Source organism: Triticum urartu, chromosome 2A (genome assembly GCF_056163025.1).
Source record: "Triticum urartu cultivar PI428250 chromosome 2A, HENAU_Tu73, whole genome shotgun sequence".
In the NCBI taxonomy this organism is placed as follows: Eukaryota; Viridiplantae; Streptophyta; class Magnoliopsida; order Poales; family Poaceae; genus Triticum; species Triticum urartu.
In genome coordinates, this window is record NC_141874.1 from 688,839,250 (window position 1) to 688,864,313 (window position 25,064).

General features: G+C 47.8%; 3 protein-coding genes and 1 pseudogene across 3 annotated transcripts; 3 read left to right on the plus strand and 1 right to left on the minus strand.

Annotated features, from left to right (window-relative positions):
- Positions 1–418: 418 nt before the first annotated feature.
- LOC125534099 (protein OCTOPUS-like) lies at positions 419–2,086 on the minus strand (annotated as a pseudogene).
- Positions 2,087–3,160: 1,074 nt separating this feature from the next.
- On the plus strand, positions 3,161–8,405 carry LOC147986757 (uncharacterized). Its single transcript, XM_087542136.1, has 5 exons — positions 3,161–3,341; positions 3,849–3,929; positions 4,011–5,102; positions 6,531–6,689; positions 7,138–8,405. The coding sequence occupies exons 1-5, from the start codon at positions 3,161–3,163 to the stop codon at positions 8,403–8,405; spliced, it is 2,781 nt and encodes a 926-aa protein (XP_087398262.1).
- A 939-nt stretch (positions 8,406–9,344) lies between these two features.
- Positions 9,345–15,940, plus strand: LOC125537880 (uncharacterized). Its single transcript, XM_087542137.1, has 5 exons — positions 9,345–9,754; positions 9,884–10,121; positions 10,238–10,480; positions 10,588–13,278; positions 14,734–15,940. Exons 1-5 carry the CDS (start codon positions 9,421–9,423, stop codon positions 15,938–15,940), a joined length of 4,713 nt encoding a protein of 1,570 aa, XP_087398263.1. The 5' UTR covers positions 9,345–9,420.
- Positions 15,941–23,156: 7,216 nt separating this feature from the next.
- On the plus strand, positions 23,157–24,581 carry LOC147986758 (uncharacterized). Its single transcript, XM_087540139.1, has one exon. It carries the CDS (start codon positions 23,644–23,646, stop codon positions 24,007–24,009), a length of 366 nt encoding a protein of 121 aa, XP_087396265.1. The 5' UTR covers positions 23,157–23,643; the 3' UTR covers positions 24,010–24,581.
- The last annotated feature ends 483 nt before the right edge of the window (positions 24,582–25,064 follow it).

Consider the following 25,064-nt stretch of genomic DNA (forward strand, 5'->3'; position numbering starts at 1 on the left):
ATCAAGCAGGACGTAGGGTTTTACCTCCATCAAGAGAGCCCGAATCTGAGTAAAACATCGTATCCCCTGCCTCCTGTTACCATCCGCTTTAGACGCACAGTTCGGAACCCCCTATCTGAGATTCGCCGGTTTTGACACCGACAACGACCGCGAGCGCATCCGCGACGGCACGGCCTTCGGCGCATTCCTTGTCTCGTCCTCCGCTGCGGCCGCGGCGCTCCCCACCGAATTCCACCAGCTGCCGACAACGAACAGAAGCAATGGCAGAAGAACAGCACGAGACAAACAAGTGATCACATGAGATAAACCTCGTTCCGTTCCATCCAAACCTACACAAGCATGTAATAAAAGGATTTATGACTATACCATTGCCCTTAATCACTACTGCTGCTGCAAAGAAACAACTCGACCGGAGTGCCGAGCTACTGGTCAGGTGAAAACGAGATGCCACGCCTCAGTACAGCCGGAGCATGCTCCTCGCGAACGACTGCGACCGCAGATGCCGGCCGCCGTTGGCCGGCAGCCCGGTGGCGCCGCGCCGGCCGCTGGCGCTCCGCAGCGGGGTCAGGTAGAACCGCATCATGCCGTTGTCGGCGTGGTGCCCCGGCGAGTACCGAGCGCCGCTGTTCCGCTCCAGCACGCACTGGTCTTCCTGTCGCCGCTTGACGCTGCCGTGGCCGTTGACGAAGCAGCGCCGCGAGCTGCCCAGGCCGGCGCTGTTGCTGCTGAACGAGCTTCGCGCGCTGGTGTTGCTGTTGCACCTCTGCATCCCGGCGTTGTTGTACCCCGCGGACGCGCAGCTTCGGCCACGACTCCGAGAACGCGCGGTCCGGGGCGTCGGACGGGCTGCCCCGGCGGCCCGTGGCCCGGCAGTGTATGAAGCCCCAGAGGGTCCACGCCTTGCTTAGACGCCGTGGCTTCTTGGCGGGGCCCGGGAACGCGGCGTCCAGGGTCACCGGGAAGTCTTTGACGAGAGAGTTGGAGTTGAACCGTTGGTCGAGCAGGTCTTCGGCATGGTGGAAGTGGTAGAACTCTGAGCTGCTGGTCAGCGGGGCACCGTGGCATTGGTGATGGCGGCCGCTGCAGGGGTTGGCTTTGGGTCGGGCACTTCGAACGACCTTGTCAGCACGGAGCTTGACCGCTCCAGGCTCCGGCGCCTCCGGCTCGACGTGTCCATGTAGTAGTCTCGCGTCTGCGCCGAGCCTCGGGGGTGTTGGCGTCGCCGTCAGGCTCGGGCTGCGAGTCATCTTCCACAGGAATTTGGCCGTCGGAGCGTTCCACCACGCCGGCAGGTGAGTCCTCGAGCGCGGAGAGGATGGGCGGGAGCCGTGACAGCGGCGGAGGCGCTCGGCCAAGGCCAATGCCGGCGCCGGCGCCGAAGGGGTAGCCGTCCCAGGACGCGCGGGGCCCGTCCCAGGATAGACCTACATCGTCGACAGACATGCGGCCAGCATCAAGGGAGAAGCTTGGGTCCGTGTCGCACGAACGACGGCCTCCGGCGAACACCGAGCCTGCCTCCCTACGAAGGCGGCTCCGCCGAAGGAAGGAGGGCTTGGATGGCTTCTCCGACGGCGGCATTGCCGCGGCCGCTGCCCTTGCTGCCGGCCGCCTCCTCCTTCTTGAGCTTCTGCTTGCGCCTCCACTTGTGCCACTTCTTGCTGAAGACCGAGGCAGCGAGCCGGAAGCTCCCGGCGATCTCCTTCAGGTCCATGGGCGGCGGCTTCTTGGGCTGCGAAGATTCGAGATCTATGTGATCCTTCATGGCCTTGACCTCTCCGGACCCATAAGCTTCGGTTTCCATCTCTCCCGAGGTGTCGACAACCAAGACGCGCTCCACCACCGGAGTTATCTCGTCAGAGCTCTCGGCCATAACGATCTCGTCCTCCAAGAAGATCTCTGGGACGCACGGTCGAGCCGACGGCAGCTGGTGGAATTCGGTGGGGAGCGACGCGGCCGCGGCGGAGGACGAGACGGGGAACGCGCCGAAGGCCGTGCCGTTGCGGACGCGCTCGCAGTCGTCCTGGTGGAAGAGCACCCAGAGCGTGCTGCGCCCGCGCACGTCGCACGACCAGCGCCGCCGCTTCATCCATCGCGTTGTGCGCCATGCTGGCCACGCGCACGGGCCGCCGTTAGTGCCGATTCTGGTCGGTTGGTTCGGACACTGAGTGCGAATTGATTAAAGAAAACGGCAGGGGGTTTCTGCAAAAATGCGTGCGCTGATCGGTCCAGCCACCTGGCTGCCAATTGTAGAATTGTGATTGGACTGAGACTAAATCATCTCACACATGAGGTGCAAGTTGGGGTATGATGGAGTCAAGTTTTACAAATGCAGGACCGAATCATCACATTCTATGCAAGTTAGGTACCTGAGGTGCTATTACCTCAAGAAAATACATGCGTGTGTGACGATGCTGTTGATTGTTGACTGTCGTACTCACGTGGCACTCTTTCTGCCAATCATCCTTGGCCACGCGTCATAAACCAAAAATGCCCTTGATCGATTCTGGTTTGAGTCGGCTCGGTTATGGTTCGGGCTCCTGACACGGCGAGGTCGTTGCCGCTGTCGTTGTCTCAATCCCTCTTGATTAAAAGAACCAAATCAGTTTGGGTTGTGGAATGATGAAATCTATCAAGAGACTAGTAGCATCACAAAAAGAATGAATCTTCCCCCGCAGAAAGAGAACAAGAGCTTTTCCCGAACTTGTATACCTTGCAAGCAACACTGCAATTGCACGTAGATACGTGATTTCAACTTAATACTTCGCTGCGTACTAATTGACCATGTGTTTTGGTTGTTTACTCTGTGACACTTTTTTACTACTACTGTAGCTCATTATTAGTGTAGTAGTACTAGATGAATGACCTTGTTCCTTCTTGGAATTGCTACTTCTTGGTCGTTTTCAACAATATACTCAAGTGCAGAAATACGTTTATAAATAAAATCTAATGATAAGATGAAACAAGTATACGCACATCTTAAGAACAAGAACATGAATAGTTTATTTCTCTCGTTAAAGAAAGTATAATCTAATTAGAACAGAGGTACGCAACTGTACATAGCGCGCAGTAAGCAACAGAGACTGTTTACTAACGATGTCATATGCACTGAGGCTTTGTTTAAGCAGTAAAGCACGATCCATTCAAGCCTTTGCAACATGCCATGTGCTTAACGAAGGGCCGGAAAACCAAATGGGCGCGGTTCCTGGCCGCCTTCTTGAAACTGCTCGCCTTGATTTCCGCCGCATGTAGCAACGCCGAGAAGCTGCCGGCTGCTCTCATCTCCTGCGGTGTCGTCGACGCAGCCGCGGCGCTCTGTCTCGTCATATCCAAGGCGCCAGGAGGTATATTTCTCCACCACGGCAAAGCACCCTTCTTCTTATATACTACGGCATCCTCGTCGCCGTGTTCGTCTTCGGGCTCCTCGAGGCGTCGGCCGGCTTCTGGGTGTCAGGGGACGTGGTCAGAAGACGTGCCGCCGGGAAGACGATGCTCTGGCTTGGCCTCCTGCCCGTCGTCTTGGTGGCTGCGCTTGTAGGCTTTGCCATTCTGAACGTGAAATAGTAGTTCATCCCTGTTGTGGGACTCTGTTCGTCCGTGTCAGTACTTGTGCCCTGTGTGTGCGCGCGCTTGGCGTGGGCGCAGTTTCATTTCCTTCCACTTAGTACTGTGTGTTTGTGCCTTTTGTGGATTGATGGACGACGGAGGATGGATGTTGTGTTGTGCCTTCTGTTAAACACGCATCATATCTGCTGCACCATTTTGTTTGCTTCGGTTGTTAGGAGTCCTAGTTAGATAAACTAGGTTGTTAAGGTTTATCTCTATCTAAGAAATCTTTCTTTCTCTTTAAGATGTAATCTCCAACAACTTGTATGCGCTGTACAGGGAGGTGCGCCCCTGCTATATAAACACGTACACGTCGCCCTCATCAGGTAAGACGTTTCCGCCATCGCACATGGTAATCAGAGCCCTTCTCTTCCAATCCTAGTCTCCCGATTGCATCTAGTGCATAGCCATGTCTTCATCCTCCGGCGCCACCCCTAGCCTCAATGGCCAGGTCACCGAAAAGCTCAATCGCACGAACTACGTGCTATGGCGCACGCAGGTCACACCCCACCTGCGGGGCGCCGGCGTTTTCGGCTACGTCGACGGCACCGCGCCGGAGCCGGCCAGACTCCACGTCACGAAAGATAAGGACGATAAGGAGACTTCTGAGCCCAACCCTCTCCACCCACTCTGGGTCCGGGAGGATCAACAGGTGCTTGGCTATTTGCTGAGCACCCTCTCCAAGGAGGTGCTGGTCGCGGTCACCGCGATCACCACGGCGCACGAACTCTGGGTCGCGCTGGCGGGCATGTTCTCGTCCCAGTCACTCAGCGGCGTCAACAACATCAGGACTACGCTCATCAACGCGCAGAAGGGCAACCAGTCGGTCGCCTCCTACTTCGCCTCCCTCCGCGGCCTTGCTGATGAACTTGCTGCTGCGGGCAAGCCCATCCAGGATGACGAACTCATCTCGTACATTCTCCATGGCCTCGATGTCGACTACCAGATGCTCGTCTCCGCCCTCGACGCTCGCGTCACGCCCGTCACCATCGACGAACTCTACGCCATGCTGAGTAACTTTGACCAGCGCATGGCCCAGTTCCACGGCTCCTCCGGCGGCTTCAAGTCTTCTGCAAATGCCGCATCTCGTGGCCGTGGCGGCGGCCCTCGCTCGCGTGGATCTCCCCGCAACAAGGGGCGGTCAGGAAACAATAGCAACGGTGGTGGCGGCTCCAGCAACTCCCGCATCGGGCGCTCCACCAACTCCAAGTCTCGTCGTGGCGACGGCTCCAGCAGGTCTCGCCCAGATGCACCACGCTGCCAGATCTGTGGCAAGCTTGGGCACACGGCCAAAGACTGTTGGTATCGCTATGATGAAGATGATGACTCCTCTCAAGACGAGGACAAGGTTGCGGCGGCTGCGGACGGCTCCTACGGCGTCGACACGAACTGGTACGTCGACAGCGGGGCGACAAATCACATCACCAATGAGCTCGAGAAGGTCACCATGAAGGAGAAATACCGTGGCAAAGACCAAATCTACACTGCCAACGGCGAAGGTATGAGGATCAGTCACGTTGGTCATTCACTTTTTAGTACCCCTCGTCGTAAAATTCATCTAAAGAAAATCTTGCTAGTTCCTAGTGCCGATAAGAATCTTCTCTCTGTTCATAGAATTGCCATCGATAATCATGTCTTCCTTGAGTTTCATCCTTATTTTTTCTTGATCAAGGATCAGGCAACGAAGAAAATTCTCCATCGAGGTAGATGCGTTCAAGGACTCTACCCATTGATCCCGGAGCATAGAAGATCCAATAAACAAGCCTATGGTGTTGCCAAACTTTCGTCAACACGGTGGCACGATCGACTAGGACATGCTGCTTTCCCTTTAGTTGAAAAATTGCTTAGGAAAAATAAGCTCCCGTATGTTGGTGAGCGTGATCTTGAAACTATTTGTGATTCTTGTCAACGAGCGAAAAGTCATCAATTGCCTTATTCTATATCTACTAGTGTTTCTACCAAACCCTTGCAATTAATCTTTTCTGATGTTTGGGGTCCTGCCCCCAGTTCTGTTCGTAGACATACCTATTATGTGAGCTTCATAGATGACTACAATAAATTCTCCTGGATCTATCTTCTCAGGAGAAGATCAGATGTCTTCCAAGTTTTTCAAAACTTTCAAGCTCTCGTTGAACGAAAATTTGATAGTAAGATCATTGCAGTTCAGTCTGATTGGGGAGGGGAATACGAGAAATTAAACTCATTTTTCCAAACCCTTGGCATACCACATCATGTGTCATGCCCCCACGCTCATCAGCAAAACGGCTCTGCCGAACGTAAGCACCGACATATAGTTGAGGTTGGATTAGCCCTCCTAGCCGGTGCATCAATGCCTCTCAAGTTCTGGGATGAGGCTTTCCTCACAGCTGTTCATATCATAAACATGCTCCCTAGTCGAGTCATTAACAATGAAACTCCACTAGAACGCCTCCTTCACATGAAACCCGACTACAAATCTCTTCGTGTCTTCGGGTGTGCCTGTTGGCCCAATCTTCGTCCCTACAACAAACGCAAGCTCATGTTTCGCTCAAAACAATGTGTTTTTCTAGGGTATAGCAATCAACATAAAGGTGTCAAGAGCCTTGACGTTGCAACTGGACCTGTCTACATTTCACGTGATGTTGTCTTCGATGAAACCAAGTTTCCTTTTGCTGATCTTCATCCTAACGCCGGTGCTTTGCTCCATCAAGAGATTCTTCTTTTGCCTCCTCATCTATCCGGTGTTGATCAAGGGGGGAAACGATTGTGATAATGATCAACTGTTGACTAACCCTCTTACTGATGACATGCATGAGTCTTGTGATATTACAGGTGAAAACAGCGAAGAAAACAGAGAAGAAAATGGTGAAAAAAATCCTCAGCCGAAGCCATATTTCATGTGCCCGGAATCTGGGGACAAATCCTCCTCGGGATCTGTTCCCCTGTAGGGCAGGGGATCCTCCTCGGGATCGGTGGCGGCAGATGCACCAGGGGTGCAGCCTGCATGTGCACCCGCCTCGGTCCAGACGCGCGCCTCGTCGCCACCCGCGGGCCGCAGCACGACATCGCCTACACGCCAATCGCCATCTGCCACGCGTCATCGCTCAGTTGGTGCGGGCGGCGCACGCTTCTCCAGCCAGCCCGTGTGTTACAAGCGGCGGACCCCAACTCGTCCAACCAACGTGGGGCCTGAAGCTGGCGCGGGATCCAGTGTCGGTGCGCGCGCGCCCACGCATCCGACCAACGTCCGACCCGAGGCCGATTCGCCATCATGTGGCCATGATGAGTCCACTCCTCTAGCGGGATCTTCTGCAGAGTCTGCACGTACACAGCTGCTGGAATCTGCCATAGAAAATCCGAATGAGGCAGAACCTGCCGCTGCAGCGCGTGGATCCTCCTTGGGATTGGTTCCTGCAGCAATTGCTGCTCATGCTGCGGGATCCTCTGCGGCCGAAAATTTGGCTGGTTCTCCATGCCGTACAAGATTACAAAAGGGAGTAATACAACCTGTTGACTACAAACGAGTAACAAAATATGGCATGGTTTGTTCTACAGGTGAACCTCTTACTCTAGAAGAAGCACTTGGTGATGAAAAATGGCAGAAAGCGATGAATGAAGAATACATGGCTCTAAAGAAGAATAATACATGGCACTTAGTTCCTCCACAGCAAGGTAAAAATTTAATTGATTGCAAGTGGGTTTTCAGGATCAAGAGGAAATCGGATGGAACTATTGACCGTTACAAAGCTAGGCTAGTTGCAAAGGGGTTTAAACAACGATATGGTATTGACTATGAGGATACTTTTAGTCCAGTTGTTAAAGCTGCAACCATTCGTCTAGTTTTGTCTATTGCTGTTTTTAGGGGCTGGAGTCTTAGACAGTTAGACGTTCAGAACGCGTTTCTTCACGGTGTTCTGGAAGAGGAAGTGTACATGAAGCAACCTCCTGGGTTTGAAAGCAAGAAAACTCCCTCCTATGTGTGTAAACTTGACAAGGCACTGTATGGGTTAAAGCAAGCACCGAGAGCATGGTACTCTCGACTCTGCCACAAAATGCAAGCACTTGGTTTTATTCCATCAAAATCTGACACTTCTTTGTTCATCTACAACAAGTTCAACACATGCATATTTGTTTTAATATATGTTGATGATATCATTGTGACAAGCTCATCAAATGAAGCAATCACAGGACTGTTGAAAGATTTGAGTGCAGATTTTGCTTTGAAAGATCTTGGTGACTTGCATTACTTTCTTGGAATTGAGGTGAAGAAGCACACAGATGGACTTCATCTCTCTCAGAAAAAGTATGCAACTGATCTTGTAAAAAAGGCTGGTCTACAAGGTTGCAAGCCTACACCTACTCCATTATCCAGTTCAGAAAAACTGTCTCTCACAGAAGGTAATCTTTTGAGTCAAGAAGATAGCACCAAGTATAGAAGCTTGGTAGGAGCCCTTCAATATCTTACCCTGACTAGGCCTGATACATCTTTTGCTATCAATAAAGTATGCCAGTTTCTTCATGCACCTACCAATGTTCACTTCACTGCTGCAAAACGCATAGTGAGATATGTTAAAGGAACTTTGAGTATTGGCTTAGATTTCAGCAGATCATCCTCTAATCTGGTCAGTGCCTTCTCCGACTCAGACTGGGCAGGGTGCTTGGATGACAGGCGGTCCACTGGTGGCTTTGCAATATTTTTTGGACCAAATCTGATTTCATGGTGTGCTCGAAACAAGCCACTGTTTCCAGGTCTAGCACAGAGGCAGAATATAAAGCACTTGCAAATGCTACAGCTGAAATTATATGGGTTCAATCCATGCTGAAAGAACTGGGTATAAAGAACACACCAGCTCCATGTCTGTGGTGTGACAATCTTGGTGCAACTTATTTGTCTGCTAATCCAGTTTTTCATGCAAGAACAAAGCATATTGAAATAGATTTTCATTTTGTTCGAGAGAGAGTTGCTCAAAAGCAACTTGATATTCGCTTCATTCATTCCAAAGATCAGCTTGCAGATGGTTTTACTAAGACTTTACCTGTGAGGAGCTTTGAGAACTTCAGACATAATCTCAACTTAATGAAGTTGTGATTAAGGGGGGTGTCAAACACGCATCATATCTGCCGCACCATCTTGTTTGCTTCGGTTGTTAGGAGTCCTAGTTAGATAGACTAGGTTGTTAAGGTTTATCTCTATCTAAGAGATCTTTCTTTCTCTCCAAGATGTAATCTCCAACAACTTGTATGCGCTGTACAGGGAGGTGCGCCCCTGCTATATAAACACGTACACGTCGCCCTCATCGGGTAAAATGTTTCCGCCATCGCACACCTTCGATGCATGTGAAATTGTTTAGTAATGTAGTCTCCCCTGCTCCTTTTTAAGAATTTGAGAATGGTCTCTTTTTTTCCTTTTTTTAGAGCAATCTCTTTGTTTTTCCTGTATAGTATGAACAAAAATACATCAGAGACCACTATCTTTAATGTGCTCGGCCTTGTCCATTTCATTAAAATTCTGGGCCAAAGTTGCAGCGATATATATAAATCAACAGAACTATAGCCTGGCCCAAACTTGTGAATACCGTCGACAGGCCGAACTCCTCTTTAAAGTAGCCCATAGAGCTTTATGTGTGGGCTCCACATATACAATCGACTGAGCTGAGAGAGCCCGTCTAGCTTCTCCGCGCCCGCCTAGCTTCCCTCCTTCCTTCCGCGTTCGGTGCGGCGCATTGTATATTGTTTCTTCTCTGCTCGCGTGCCGCCCACTCTCGAGCCTCGACTCCCCTCCCTCACACTCTCCACTGACCAGAGACCATCTCCAGCGAGCTGCTTCTGCCGGATCTGATGGCGGCCGCGATTGGGTGGCTGGTGCAGACCATCTCTGCAACCCTCAAGATCGACAAGCTCGGTGCCTGGATTCGCCAGGTCGGACTTGCCGATGACATCGAGAAGCTCAAGTCGGAGATCTGGGAAGTCAAGAAGATAGTGGTCTCTGATGCGAAAGATAAGGGGGGCGGGAACGAGCTTCTGGATGAAGCTTTCGCTCTTCTTGAAGAGCGGCTCTATGAAGCCGACGATCTTGTGGACGAGCTCGACTACAACAGGCTGCAACAGCAAGTCCAAGGTCTGCCGGCACCTGCAGATCCAAGCGAGCCACTCCCACTCCCACTCCCAGGAGGTAAGCGCAAATCTCTCTAGATCCAATTAATCCAAGTCTGCTAATAATTACTAGTTTGATCTTATATTGCCCCGAAAAAGTAAGTTTGATCTTATGCTTGTCTGGTCCACGTTCTTTTTTCTGGCACAGCTACAAGGGGCGATGCTGATATGCCGAGCAATGCCGGCAAATTACGGTCCGTGGTATGGGAACACTTTACGATCACAGAAAGAGATAACGGAAAACCCGTCAAAGCAGAATGTAGACACTGCAGCAATGAGTTTAAGTGTGATACCAAGACGAACGGTACATCATCTATGAAGAAGCATCTGGAGAATGCGCATTCTGTGACTTGTGCTCCCGGAGCACATCCGCCAAACCCTTCAAGGTACTATTGAGTATACCTTGCATGAGCATATTTTTAGAAATAGCTTATATGCATCTTCTTGAGACCCACTAATTGTGGTCCTAATAGCCAACCCAGCATTTTCCCCCTTACTGCAGTACTGGTGAGCCTATTGTTGGCAGCTCATCGGGCGGAAAAGGAAAGAAACGACGGTCCAAGGCATGGGATAATTATGAAGCTATAGAAAATGAAAACACACAGCCAATCAAGGCAAAATGTAAATACTGCCACAAAGAGATCAAGTGCGGGGGGAAGACCGGTACATCAGGTATGCATAACCATACCAAGATTTGTGAAAAGAAACGTGGAGAAGATGACCAGCAGCCCCCAAACCTGCCAAGGTAGCTAACGAATCTGAACCTTACACCGACACATTTTTTGAAGTCATTTAATTAAGAGACCTCGCTGTGGTTCTAATAGCCAATTCATGGTCTTTTTCTTACTGCAGCACCGGTGATGCTATTGCAAATGTGACACATATTGTAGTTGGTGATTCATCTAGCAGGAAAAAAAGCAGCGTGGATGAGGAGTCAGCACATATCATTGCAGCTAATACACACACCACCCCTTGTGACAAGAATACAATATCCGATAGGATACAAGAAATTATTAGTCTGTTGCAAGTTATCCGAGGGCAAGTGAGTGAGGTTCTCAAACTGCATGGATCAGACATATCTTCCAGTTCTAATCACCATCAGAGTACAGCCTTAGATCAGCACCTAAGCACATCAAGTATTGTTCCACCGTATGTGTGTGGAAGAGTTGCAGAAAAGAACAACATTATAAAGATGATAACAGAAGAAAAATCTGATGGTGTGGTTGTTCTGCCTATTGTAGGCATTGCAGGCGTTGGGAAAACAACTCTTGCTCAACTTGTATGCAATGATCCAGATGTGGAACATCAATTTGACCAAAGGATATGGGTTTGGGTGTCTCGCAACTTTGATAAAATAAGGCTCACAAGGGAGATGTTAAACTCTATTTCTCAAGAAAGGCATGAAGAAATAACCTGTTTTGCGAAGCTTCCGGAGATCTTGAAGAGTCATGCTAACTCAAAGAGACTTTTAATTATTTTAGATAATGTCTGGGATGACGTGGACGATAATATCCGATGGGCTGAAATGTTGGATTCTCTAGTATCAAGTCATGTGAAGGGTAATGTGGTCCTAGTCACAACTAGAAATATATTTCTTGCACGAAGGTTAGGCACCCTCAAACCAGTCAAGTTAGGTGCTCTGGCAAATGATGACTTTTGGTTATTGTTCAAATCACGTGCATTTGGTTACGAGAACTGTCAGGAGCATCCAAGTTTAAGTATCATCGGGTGGCAAATAGCCGAGAAGTTAAAGGGCAACCCATTAGCAGCTGTATCTACAGGAGAACTATTACGGAAGAAACTTAACACTGATTATTGGAGAATCGTTCTAAAGAACGAAGAGTGGAAATACATGCATCACAATAGAGGTATCATGGCTGCTCTGAAGCTTAGCTATGATCAACTTCCGTACCATTTACAGCGGTGTTTCTCATATTGCTCCATATTCCCCGACAGTTATCAGTTTCTTAGTGAGGTGTTGGTCGGTTTCTGGATATCACAGGGATTTGTAAAGTGCAACAACTCTAGTCGGAGATTGGAGGATATAGGGCAGGGATATCTGATTGATTTGGTTAACATGGGCTTCTTTGAAGAAGTTAAAAGAGAAGAACCATATCTAGGCAGTCAAGTTATGTATGCCATATGCGGTCTCATGCATGATTTTGCGATGATGGTTTCAAGGACTGACAGTGCAAGTATAGATGGTCGACACTGCAAAAAAATGCCTCGAACTCTACGACATTTGTCAATAGTAACTGGATCCGCGTACCAGAAAGATCAGCATGGGAACATTTCTCGTGATGAGAAGTTTGAAGAAAATCTGAAAAATGCAATTACATCAGTTAGTGAACTGAGGACATTGGTGTTACTTGGGCACTATGACTTTTCCTTACTATTATTCCAAGATATATTTCAAAAGGCACATAACTTACGTGTGCTGCAAATGTCTGCAGCACCTGCTGATTTTCTCAAACATGTGTTTGAGGAGGTGGATGGGTCTTTCCCTCAAATTTTGAGCAAATTGTACCATCTCCAAGTATTAGACGTCGGTTCATACACTGATCGTACTATGCCTGGTTGTATTAATAATCTGGTTAGCCTACGGCATCTTGTTGTACACAAGGGAGTGTACTGTTCCATTGCAACCATTGATAATATGCTATCATTTCAGGAACAACATGGTTTCAAGTTTCATATTTCTAGTGGCTTTGAGTTAACACAACTCCAATCCACTGAACATTGGATGCATGTTAATACTCTGGAAGATGTTTATGAGGCAGGATTGGTAAACAATGAACTCTCAGAAAAGTTGCACTTGTCCTGGAAGGATTCTCCTGCGGAGATAGTCATGGAGGTTGAGGGTTGGGAACCACATTGGGACTTAAAGGTTCTCCAGATATCTGGGTATGATTTTGCTTTGCCAATTGTGGTTGACAACATTACCTTGATTACCTCCTCCCAGATGGTTCAGATATGGAATTGTAGTGAATGGAAAATACTTCCATTTTTGGAAAGATTTCAGTTTTTGACAAAGCTGGAGTTGAGAAACCTGCCCAAAGTAATAGAAATACTGGTTCCTTCACTGGAGGAGCTAGCTTTAGTTAAAATGCCAAAGTTGGAGAAATGTTCATGCACTTCCGTGGAAGGTATGAGCTCTAGACTAAGAGCACTGCAAATCGAGGATTGTCAATCACTGAAGGAGTTTGATCTGTTTGAGAACAATGATGAATTCAAAACCGAGCAGAGGTCATGGGCTCCTAATCTCAGGGAACTAAGTCTGGAATATTGCCCCCATTTGAAAGTGTTGAAGCCTCTTCCACGCTCAATCATGTGTTCTGAGTTACTCATTTGTGGAGTTTCAACACTTCCGTACATGAAGGGATCATCTGATAATAAGTTATGTATTGGGTATGATAGTGAGTATGACTACTATGGTTTTGACGAATCTTCCGATGAGTTGAAGATACTGGATGACAAAATTTTTCTGTTCAATAATCTGAAAAACCTCAAATCGATGGTGATATATGGTTGCCGGAATCTAAGTTCCATTTCGTTAAAAGTCGCTCGCGCTGCCTCCAGGGGGGCGGCTCGGGCGAACCCTAGCCGCCGCCGCCCCCGACCCCCATCCACTTGCTTCCCCCGCCGCCGCCGGAGGAAGCCGGCGAGCGAAGCTCGTCGGCTCGCCTCCTTTTCTCCTCGAGGGGGCCTCTGGCTGGCGCGCAGCGATGCCCCTGGGCGCCATGCGGGGCGGCGGAGTCCGGATGCTGGGGCGGCGGCCCCAGGGGTTCTTGGCGGGGCTGTGCAACCACGGCTGCGTGGGCAGCGTGGGTGTCCGGCCGTGGCTTCCGGTGGCGGCGGATCTGGGGCCCCTGTCCAGATCCGTTTGTTGCAGGGGTGGTGCCTCTCTGGCGCCTCCTGCTCCCCGGGGCGGCGGCCCCGGCCGATGGGCGCGGTGCAGCCGGCGGGCTGTGCCGGCGGGCTCTGGTGGGCAGCCTCCCACGGCCGCGCGGGCGGCGTGGGGGCTGCGGACGCTGGCGCAGTGGCGGCTCCTCGCAATCCGTCATGGCTCCATGTAGAAGATCCGCCCTTGCTTCGATCTGTCCCGATCCGTGCTGGCGCCGGTCCTTGGCGGCGGCTTCGGCGTCCCCTATGGCCGGCCTGGCGGATCTGGCGTGCGGGTGAGGTTCCGGGGGAAACCCCTGGCTGGCGCGGCAGCTTCCCCAAAGTCGACGCCTTTGGCGCCGATCCCCTTCCTGAAGGCTTTGGGGTGGATCCTCTCCCTTCCGCCTCCTCCTCGAGCTATGGCGGAAGCTTTTGTTCTCCTGGTCTGGGCGTCGACGGCACCCTGGTGTCGTGCTCCTTCTTGAAGGCGGCGGCTGGGAACAGCTCTTGGTGGCGGGGCTGCTGGTGGCATGGTGGCGGTGCGTTTCGGCCTTCTACTTGGTGCCGCGCCTTGCTTCGCGGGACCAGCGGACGGTTTCTTTGGTGGAGCGGTGCTTCATCCATACATTGATGGCGACGGATCTTGACGGCGTGGCGCAGTGCAGATTCGGAGTTCGATGTGGGAGGATGGACTCGCGCAGGAGGACGCGCTGTCTGGCGTCGTGGTGACGTCGATGGCAGAGAGATCTGGCTTGGTAGATGCAACAGTACAGCTCTAAAGATGGACTTGTGGCAGGTGGCTGCGGCGGCCTCATACCCGGCAGGTGTCCTGGTTGAGAAGTGCGCCGGACTGATAGGTGCCCCATACCAGGCAGGTGTCCTCGTTGGGACCTCAGGTCTTCGATGTTTAGGTTTGGCTGCGATGTCTGTTTGGTATTAGGCCCAGGCTATCAGCGCCCCTTCATCATTTGGATAGGTGTAGCGACAGTTGTTGCTTAGACGGTGGCTTTAGTCTTGCTGTTGTATTACTTTGTAAGGTCTTGTGAGAATAATTAATAAAGTGGCCGTATGCATCGCCCAGATGCAGAGGCCGGGGGTCATCCTCCTTTTCTAAAAAAAAAAATCATTAAAAGGTTTTAGTTACCTCGTCTCTTTAACGAGCTTGGAAATAAGAGATTGTGAAAAACTTTTTGCTTCAGATGAGATGCCAGAGCATACCCTTGAAGATGTGACACCTGCGAATTGCAAGGCTTTCCCATCTCTTGAATTTCTCAGTATTGATTCATGTGGTATAGTGGGGAAGTGGCTATCTCTGATGCTGCAACATGCGCCATGCCTAGAGGAATTGTATTTGTCTTCCCAAGAGGAAGAAAATTCAGATGAGGAAGAAAACAGTATATCAAATCTTAGCTCAACCAGGGAGGGCACATCATCCGGAAATCCAGATGACAGATTAGCTCCAGACAGACTGTTGCGCATCCCATTAAATCTCACATCCATTCTAAAGAGGATAACTATTGAGAGGTGCCCTCATCTAACATTTAACTGGGGCAAGGAAGGTGTCTTGGGATTTACCTCCCTTGAGAAGCTAATCATTTTAGACCGCCCTGACCTGCTCTCCTCGTTGGTGCATACAAACGGAAGATGGCTCCTCCCAAACTCACTTGGCGAACTTGAAAGCAATGACCATTCCCAAGGAACGCTGCAGCTCTGCTTCCCTAGAGATATCACCAGCCTTAAAAAGTTAACTGTGTGTTTCAGCAAAGATTTGCAATCTCTACAGCTGCACTCATGCACGGCACTGGAAGAATTGAAGATTAGAGGCTGTGGATCGCTCACTGCACTGCAGGGCCTGCAATTCCTTGGCAGCCTCAGGCATTTGACAGTATACAACTGCCCTGGCTTGCCACCATTTCTGGAGAGCTTTTCAAGGCAGGGCTATACGCTGTTACCTCGGCTGAAAAGGCTTGACATCCAAGACCCATTTATCCTTACCACGTCATTCTGCAGGCACCTCACCTCCCTGCAACACCTAAAACTTACTTGGTTGGAAGAAGTGGGACTAACAGATGAGCAAGAGCAAGTGCTTGTGCTCCTCGAGTCCCTGCAAGTGCTTGTAGATCTTCCTGCAGTGCTGCACAACCTTCCTTCCCTGAAGAGTTTGAAGGTATGTGGGTGTAAGGGCATCTCAAGGCTGCCCGAAACAGGCCTCCCACTCTCACTGGAAGAACTGGAAATCGGTTGCTGCAGCAGGAAGCTAGCTGATCAATGCAGAATGCTACCACGGAGCAGGCTAAATGTTAAAATTGAGTTGTGTTTTTGAATTGATTACTCCGAGGTCATGTAAGCAATATTTTTACACACACAGCATATATAGCTGGGTTGCTCTTGAGGCAATCTTGTGCGATATGTCCTCAGACCTGACATACCCTCATAAATGTGCGGTGTGCTCATTGCAGAACGAGCTGTCTCTGCAGGCACTCAAGCTGCAAATCATATATCATGTAACAGGTAAACCGGCATGTTGTGCTGTTTGTTATTCATCTCGTCTTGTCAACTAGAAAAGATGATTACTAGGAAAGAGAGAACCACATTGGATAAACCGGAAGATTCGTTATGTTGTTCGTTACAAAAGTTAGTTTAGTCCGGAATTTCCTTGCTACGCCATCCACATGTGCTCTGCAGCTGCAATAATGAACTTTAGAGATCAGCATTCTAGCACTCGCCTTATACGATAAGAATATGTTGGGGGTACTCTTAATTACATAAATGTTCTTATTACCGGTTAGAAGTCAGCAACCTGGTGTGCCGGCGCTGATTACTAGTTTCCATTGTTCTGATATCCTGATATGTGTGATGCAGACATGACGACATGTGTGCGTGTGCATGCTATCTATCCTGGTACATCCTAACAAGTTAATTTCTTCGCTTTTTTTTTGCCTTTGTGATACTTCAACTATCAAACTGTTCTTGTATCTTTACACAATTTTCTCCTGGTTTGGAATCACTGTGTCAGTGGTTTTTGCTTTGCGGACTTGTGGTGGTTGTTTTCTTCAAGCTTAGCCTGAACCTTGCTGGAGCTGAGGTTATGAATGTGCAACGTAAATAAATTTGTTATCAAATATAAGCCCAGGATTAGTTACCCGAGTGAACGATTAGATCAGAGAAGAAGAAGCATCAACTCATCGCTTCAATTCATGGAGACGAAACTTATCACCTCATCTCACACCAGCATTGAAACTGCATCAATCAATTCGACCATTAAGCAATTGCCCAACATTAGTGAGAAACACAAACAATCTAATTTCCTGGAAATTGCAACAGCTAGGCTGCACCATTTTTTCCAAGAAAAAAAGCTCACCTGCACGGCTGCACCGGGTACTGACATTCCGACAGTTATAATCAAGAAAAGCCTATAGCAACAAGAAATTATCAAGTTACAGGATAGTAACAGGCCAGTTTAAGCTTGACGTATCTCATAATAATATAGTTAGACACTTCTGAAATCAAAGGTGAGTATAATCTTACAAAGTCGAGAAACACTACAGGGATGGAAATTCGCATTCACTCACCCTTGCATGGCTACTGACATTATATCATGCATATGACATTCTCATATCCCATATAAGTACATCACAAGACAAAGATGATAGCCATAATTTCAATATTTTCTTACTCCAATGCCATACTTAGGTCGCCCATAAGCATATATAAAATCACGTACAGAATAGATGTGCTAGACAAAACACATCAATACAAAAGCGATTTTTTTTTGAAACTATGATGATTTTTATAGCAAATTCGGAAACTATACATCCTAATGGAGAAAAATCAAAAGTATCACCCCGTCGGCCTCTTGTTGGCCGAAAAGGGAGTGACTTTTCGGCCAACAGTTGGCCAAAAAGAACTTTTCGGCCAACGGTTGGCCAAAAAGTACTTTTCGGCCAACAGTTGGCCGAAGAGTCCCTCTTCGGCCAACACCTGCTCTACTTTTTAGAAAAATTCATATCAAATAGGATTTTTAGTATTTTAATTTGATTCTTTTTGCATTAGATTAGAAATTTTACGAAGTTTCTGTAGATATCAAGTTTGACTAGATTTGGAAGTTTGAATTTGAATTTTCATGAATTTTCTCAAATCACTAGATTGCCTATAATTTGAGCTAGGAGTATTCTTTTTAGATGATTCTTTTTGCTACTGGTTCTTTGTGACTTTGTTTATCAGTAGTAATTAATTGGTGAATTTTAGGATTATTTAAAATTAGGTTTTTACGTCATTCCCTCCCTCCATTTTCTCCCGCCATTTTATTTCTCGCCATTCTCTCCCTCCATTTTCTTTCCCGCCATTCTCTCCCGCCATCTTCTTTCCTGCCATCTTCTTTCTCGCCATCTTCACTTCTCAACTTATAAAACGAGCCTCATGGTGTCCACGATCGTAGATAACATCGTCTGACACGGTCTGTGTCTCCTGCGTCGGTGCTGCTGGTGGAGTGTGAAACACTGTCTGAGAGAAGTCATAAGTGTTTGCAGCTTCGTCATCATCATCGGAGAGTGTTTCACACTTATGACTTCTCTCACACAGTGTTTCACACTCCACATGAAGGCATCATCGTCATCCTCCGTCGATGCAGCACTCCTTAGTGTGGCGGGAGAGAATGGCGGGAAATAAAATGGCGGCAAAGAAAATGGAGGGAAAAAGATTGCGGGAAAGTATTTTTTTTGTCATGTATAAAACGGCAATGGTTGTACAGGATTTACAAGGCACTTTTAAATATAAACTCCTATGAAGCTCAAAACAAGTTTTCTAGTAGGATAAAAGAAATAAAATACAAATAAAATAGCTACTGATAACTAAACAGAAACAAAAAGAATAAGTCAAAAAACTAAATAAAAAATTTAAAGCAATTAAAATTGAAAGAAATAGCATAAAACCTAACAAACACTAAAACAGAACTGTTTTCATAAAAACCTAATTTTAAATAATTATAAAATTCGCCAATTAATTACTACTGATAAACAAATTCACAAAGAACCAGTAGCAAAAGGAATCATCTTAAAAAATACTCCTAACTCAAATTATAGGCAATCTAGTTATTTGAGCAAACTCATGAAAAAATTAAATTCAAACTTTCAAATCTAGTCAAACATGATATCTACAGAAACTTCATAAAATTTCTAATCTAATGCAAAAAGAATCAAATTAAAATACTAAAAATCCTATTTGATATAAAAAAATTTAAATAGTAGAGCAGGTGTTGGCCGAAGAGGGACTCTTTGGCCAACTGTTGGCCGAAAAGTCCTTTTTGGCCAACGGTTGGCCGAAAAGTCCCTCTTCGGCCAACAGGAGGCCGACGGGGTGATACTTTTGATTTTTCTCCATTAGGGTGTATAGTTTCCAAATTTGCTATAAAAATCATCATAGTTTCAAAAAAAAATCTACAAAAGCCACCTTCAGATCAGAAGGCCAGATGAACCACTTTTCACTTATATAGATATAGTTGAGCTGAGCTATGAGATTACCCACAAAGCAATCCATCCACTAGGAACTAGGTTAACTAAATTCAAGCCGACGTGCACATCCCATAAATAAGTACTCACATCCTCCACCTACTCAAATCCTACTGTTATCACCGCATCTCACGCAAGCATTGCAGCTGCATTGATCATTTCGACCATGTAAGCACTTGATGAGCCGTAGCAATCCCTGCAAAGAAAAGAAGAACATTCCCAAGGGGTAATATTTGTTTACAGGGGAGTATTTGAGATGTGAAAAAAACTCAGATATTTGCAGCACCACACCAAACACGTTTTACTGGCACTCCAGTTATATGTTAGGAAAAGCTAACAGAGACAGGAGGTTCTCTTACCCAGTAATAGCAGGGCTGTTATTAATAATACAGACACTAACTGAAATCAAGGGGTATAATTTTGGAAAAGGCGAGCAGCATCACTGGGGCAAGAGTGCCTATCAACTCAGGTTTGTATGGCTACTAAAAATTTTATCATTCATATACCTCCAAGAACAGATTAAACCATTCATTCTCATATCTATATATGTCACCAGACAAAGATGATAACCAGGACTTCAACATTTTCTTACTCCAATGCAATAGTTATGTCGCTTATAAGCATATATAAAACTAGGACACAATAGATGTGCTAGAGAAAACACATCAATACAAAAGCCACCATCAGATCAGCAGGCCAGATGAACTACCAAATGCCTCAGTACCCTCCACTTTTCACTTATATATAGACATAGTCGAGCTGAGCTATGAGATTACCCACAAAGCCAGCCATCCACTAGGAACTAAGTTAACTAAATGCAAGCCAACATGCACATCCCAGAAATAAGTACTCACATCATCCACCTACTCAAATCCTACTATTAGAACGACCTCCTCTACACCAGAGAACGAGCATCGCCAGCTTCTGAGGCGCTGTCCCCTGAGCTCCCTGACCCTGAACCTTTAAACAGAGTCAAATGGGAAACATTGCAGGAAGTTTAATTTTTTTTTCGAAAAGGGGGACTCCCCGGCCTCTGCATCAGAACGATGCATACGGCCAACTTTATTAAAAAGCAAATAGGTCCAACAAAGGTCTTAAAGTCATAATGAAAATAAAGAAAAGCTCACATAGAGCATATAAAAAAAGTAACCATAGCGCCATAACCGGCCGGCATAAACAAGATAAGGAAACTAATTTCCTATCTTATTACATGACCGCCATCCAAACCGGTTGAAAATATCCCGTGCTATCATCTTCCACCGGATAGATCCAGTAACCAAACGCTCCCTAGCCTCCGTCGGAGTGAGTAGCGACCACATACGGATCAATGCAGTGGCTCGGAAGATAACCTGCAAAAAATGAAAATTTGTTGTTCTATTAAAAAACCAAATCATTTTTGCAGTTCCAGACTGCCCACAATAAAGCACATACTCCTACGCGAATGTGTCTCGCTGTTTCGGCCTCTATCCCGTTAAGTCACGTTCCAAATAACGTGTTGACAGAATTCGGAGGAGTAATATTAAAGGCTATGTGCACTGCCCGCCATAGCACTTTTGCCAGTGGGCAGTCAAGAAAAAGGTGTTTGATAGTTTCATTCCGATCACAAAAACTACACCTAGTAGGTCATGTCCAGTTGCGCTTTGCCAGATTGTCTTTGGTTAAGATGACTTGTTTATGTACAAACCACATAAAGACTTTAATTTTCAAAGGAATTTTGACTTTCCAAACATGTTTGGAACTAGGAATGGAGCTAGAGTTGATAACATCGAGATACATCGATTTAACTGTAAATTCCCCAGTCCTAGTAAGCTTCCAGCGCAACTGATCAGGTTGTTGAGACAGCTAGACCTCTATCAGTCTACGCACTAAATGGAGCCAAGCTTCCCAACGATTACTGGCTAGCGTTCTCCTGAATTGAATATTGAGGGGGATGGACTGACATACTGTTGCAACAGACGCTTCGCGTCGTTGAACAATACTATAAAGAGTCAGGTATTGAAGCGCGAGGGGTGTCTCTCCTAGCCAAGTATCCTACCAGAAACGCGTGTTGGTGCCATTTCCGATTATAAACTTTGTCCTATTGAAAAAGGCTGATTTGACTCTCATCAACCCTTTCCAGAAAGGCGAATCCGTCGGCCTTGCTGTCACTTGGGACAAAGTTTTGGGGTGAAGATACTTACTACGGAGAATTTGTGCCCAAGTGGCCTCTGTCTCTACAGATAACTTAGACAGCCACTTGCTGAGAAGACATCTGTTTTTGACTTCAAGATTTTCAATGCCAAGACCCCCTTGGTTTTTTGGTCTACAAGTAATATCTCATTTGACGAGTCTGTATTTTCTTTTTAGTTCATCACTTTGCCAAAAGAAACGGGACCAATAAAAGTCCAGCTTTTTTCCAACTCCAACTGGAATCTTAAAAAAAGACAAAAGAAACATAGGCATACTTACATGAAGAATAAACGATGTTTCACAAAAAGGGAAAGAATAAACACTGAGTTGGACAGTAGTACGACTGGATGATGAAGAACCACTGCCTGGACCGGAACCAGAGACACCCGTGGCCGTGGCCTCAGTGCCCTTCTCTGTCTCCACTGATTGGCATCTCATCCTCAGTATCTACATACTCATCCACCTGCTCCGCCGCTAATACATCCGTCCCGCTCTCCTGTAAATATCAAAACAGAACACAACAAACATGAGAGCCCAATTTGCATATGCACTAACTGAAAACGGGAACAACACTTGTTGTTTCCTATCAGCATTGTCAACGAATGTAGACACAGCACCATTCGCAGCCTCAGCGCGGTAGCACCGTCGTAGACCATGGCAATGTCCTTCTGCGGTACGGATCTGGCCGCAGCGCTTCCTCGTAGCTGCCCGGAGCTTCGCCGGTGGCGGGGGCAGGTCCTCCTTCAGCTGGCCCTGCTGATGCTCCTGATGCCACGAATCGACGCGGGAGAGGAGGGCGCAGAACTGGCCGATCCGGGTCCCTGGAGCGCACTGGAACCGCGGTGGCCAGCCTCGCCGGCCGGAGGACGAGGCATCCGGCCGACGGCGAGACCAGACAGAAGCTTTCCCAATTTTATGTTTTTTTAGGAAACAGAGCCTCTCCCAGATTTTTATTTTTTTGAGAAAAAGGAGCCTCTCCCAGATGTAACAAATATACACTGCAAAATTTAGAAGGAGCTTCAAATATCAGGAGCTTTTATTCACATGTACACCAAATTCAGTTGTACAATAAAAAGCTCCACAATGTGCTTCAACTATCCTATCTTGACTCGAGGAGAAAATTCAGAAGAAAAATAAGAAAGCATCAACAATACTAAGCTACTTGACTTGAGTTCCTGATTATTTGGTCTAGTTGAGTGAAACAAATTGCACGGACATTTCTACAAAGCACTGAATCTTCATCTACAGAGGCATGCACAACAACAGATTTTTTGGTTCTTCTGTCTTCCTTTTGCCATCATGCTGATCATCTTCCTTTTGGTTCTTCTATGCTCTGTCAATGAATAAGAGAATAACTTCAGCACAAGCATATCCAGAAGAATAAAGGATGCAAATGGACAGAGCACATAGTTTTGTGCTTGTGTTGCAACCAGCAGATGAGCCGTCATGCTCTGAACCTGAAGTTATTTGCCAAGATGCAGCTAGCAGGTCAATGTAGAGTAGCTAGGCCACAACCGGTGGAGCCAAGCTAAGGAGGGTGGCCATGGAAGGAGATCAACACACCGGCGCGCGAGAAGCTTGGTCGTAGCCAAGGGGCGCGTGCAGTCCGTGTAGTGTGCCGGCGTCGGTGGGAGTGGAGCCGTCCAGGAGCATCGCTGTGCCCGGCGGGAGGAAGTAGCTGGGGCGGTGCCGCGAGTTGGGCCGCCGGCGGGGATGGAGTGTGCCGATCTGGGGTGGTGTGCTTGGCGTCGAGGAGCACGCCAGCGGCGATGTTGCGAGCAGCAGGGGCGTAGCACACCGGCGGCTGGAATTTGGGGGCCGTCGAGATGGAATCAGGATTTGCAGACAGGGAAGTGGGGAATGAGACGGGGCTACTGCTTTAAGATTCGTGCTGTGTAAATCGGACGGTATGAAAAGCGTTCGGGCTGGAAGTCTTCAAGTACCTGACGTCAGGTAGTTATCATTTGTCTAAATGTGTTTGTGCAATTGTAGTCTTGGTGATATGTGCAACGCGAGTGCATGAGAAATAATTTCGGAGACGAGTAAGAAATGGCATCTCCGAAAGAATAATCTTTTGTTTTTCGCGAGAATACATACACACAAAAGAATAATGTAAGAAGGGACATGACCGCACTTCGTTTTGGTTGCTCTGTTTTTCTTCCACCAACGACCGCTTGTGCTTACGTACGCGGATGATCACGACAGGGCGAGCTCAGAGCTCTCTAACATTCCGGGAAACCGAAATGTGGCTAGTTCGGTTCTTCCGGTTACGGTTTTTCTCGTCCTTATATAATCCAATCTTTTCCTCGCAGCTCAAAGCCCAGCACACACAACACACGCGAGACGCGCAATGGATTCCCTCGCCTCCTTGATGGACCTAGCGGCCTTGATTTCCCATGCCTGCCGCGACGCGGAGATGCTGCCGGGCGCACTCATCTCGTGCGGCGTCGTCGAGGCCGCCGCGGCGCTCTGCCTTATCATATCCAAGGCGCCTGGAGGTATATTTCTCCACCATGGCAGAGCACCCTTCTTCTTGTACTACGGCATCCTCGTCGCCGTTGTGATCTTCGGTCTCCTCCAGGCGTCCGCCGGCTTCTGGGTGTCGGGCGACGTGGTCGGACGACGTGCCGCCGGGAAGACGATCCTGTGGCTGGGCCTGCTGCCCATCGTCTTCGTGGTTGCGCTCGGCGGCTTTGCGATTCTGAGCATGAAATAGTTGATGTACTGATACCAGCGTCTCGTGTCATTTGTGTTTTTGTACCGGCTGTTTGAGCTTGGTGTTTCACTTCCGTCCACCTGCACGGTATGTTTGGGTCATTACGAGGATGGGTCTTCTGTTGTGCCTTCCGATCCGTGTCAAGTTGGTTGTGGCGGAATCAGAGGGGAACGAAGTTTCTCCCGGTGTTGTAATGTTTGGGTACCTCTTGTCCTCTTTTAAAGGTTATACTCCCACTTCTTCTGTCCATTATAAATGGTGCATCATATATGTGCCATTTGAGAGTTTTCTTATTTTCATATACTATTTATTTAAATTGTTTTACCTTTTAAACCGTTCAAACCGTGAACCATTTTCATCGTTGCATTTCTCGCCTCAGAATATTTGAAACTAGATCCCATATTAATAGGTTTTGATGAATTTCTATTATGAAAAAAACTAGAAGAGAAAATAACCGAGCCGGAAGCACGATTTCCCCTGCTTTTTTCCCTTGTGCCTCTTCGAAGCAAATCTGTACCTCTAGCGTAAGAAAATAAACATGTTTTCTTCTTTTTTGTGTGCCTCCATGATAAGCAAATATGTGCCTCTCGTGGAAGAAAAAAACATAATTTTTTTCAAGAGGGACAGTTGTGCCTCTCGCAAAAGCAAATATGTGTTTCTCTTGAAAGAAAAAATGCGCTTTTTTCTTTTTCCGAGAGGTACTGTTATGCCTCTGACGGAAGAAAACTGCTTTCACGAGAAGCAAATTTATGCCTCTCACGGAAGCAAATCATGGGCCTCGTCCGACGAGGCCATGGCACGACGTTCCCGCTGTGCAAGGCACCGGGCGCGGGAGACGGCCACAGCCCTCGCGGCGGTTGACGTCGGTGAGGAGTCGCATTCTCCAACGCCCTGTATGACGCATCAGTCCGGCCACCGCAACCGCGTCATGGTGGACGTCTGCGACTCGTCTCAGGATGGATCCGTCATCGATCTGACGTCCACCGGCATCGTTTGGGTTTCGGGCTCCGACGAGAAAGAGTAGGGCATGGGAGACGACAACGCCTTGAGCCCCG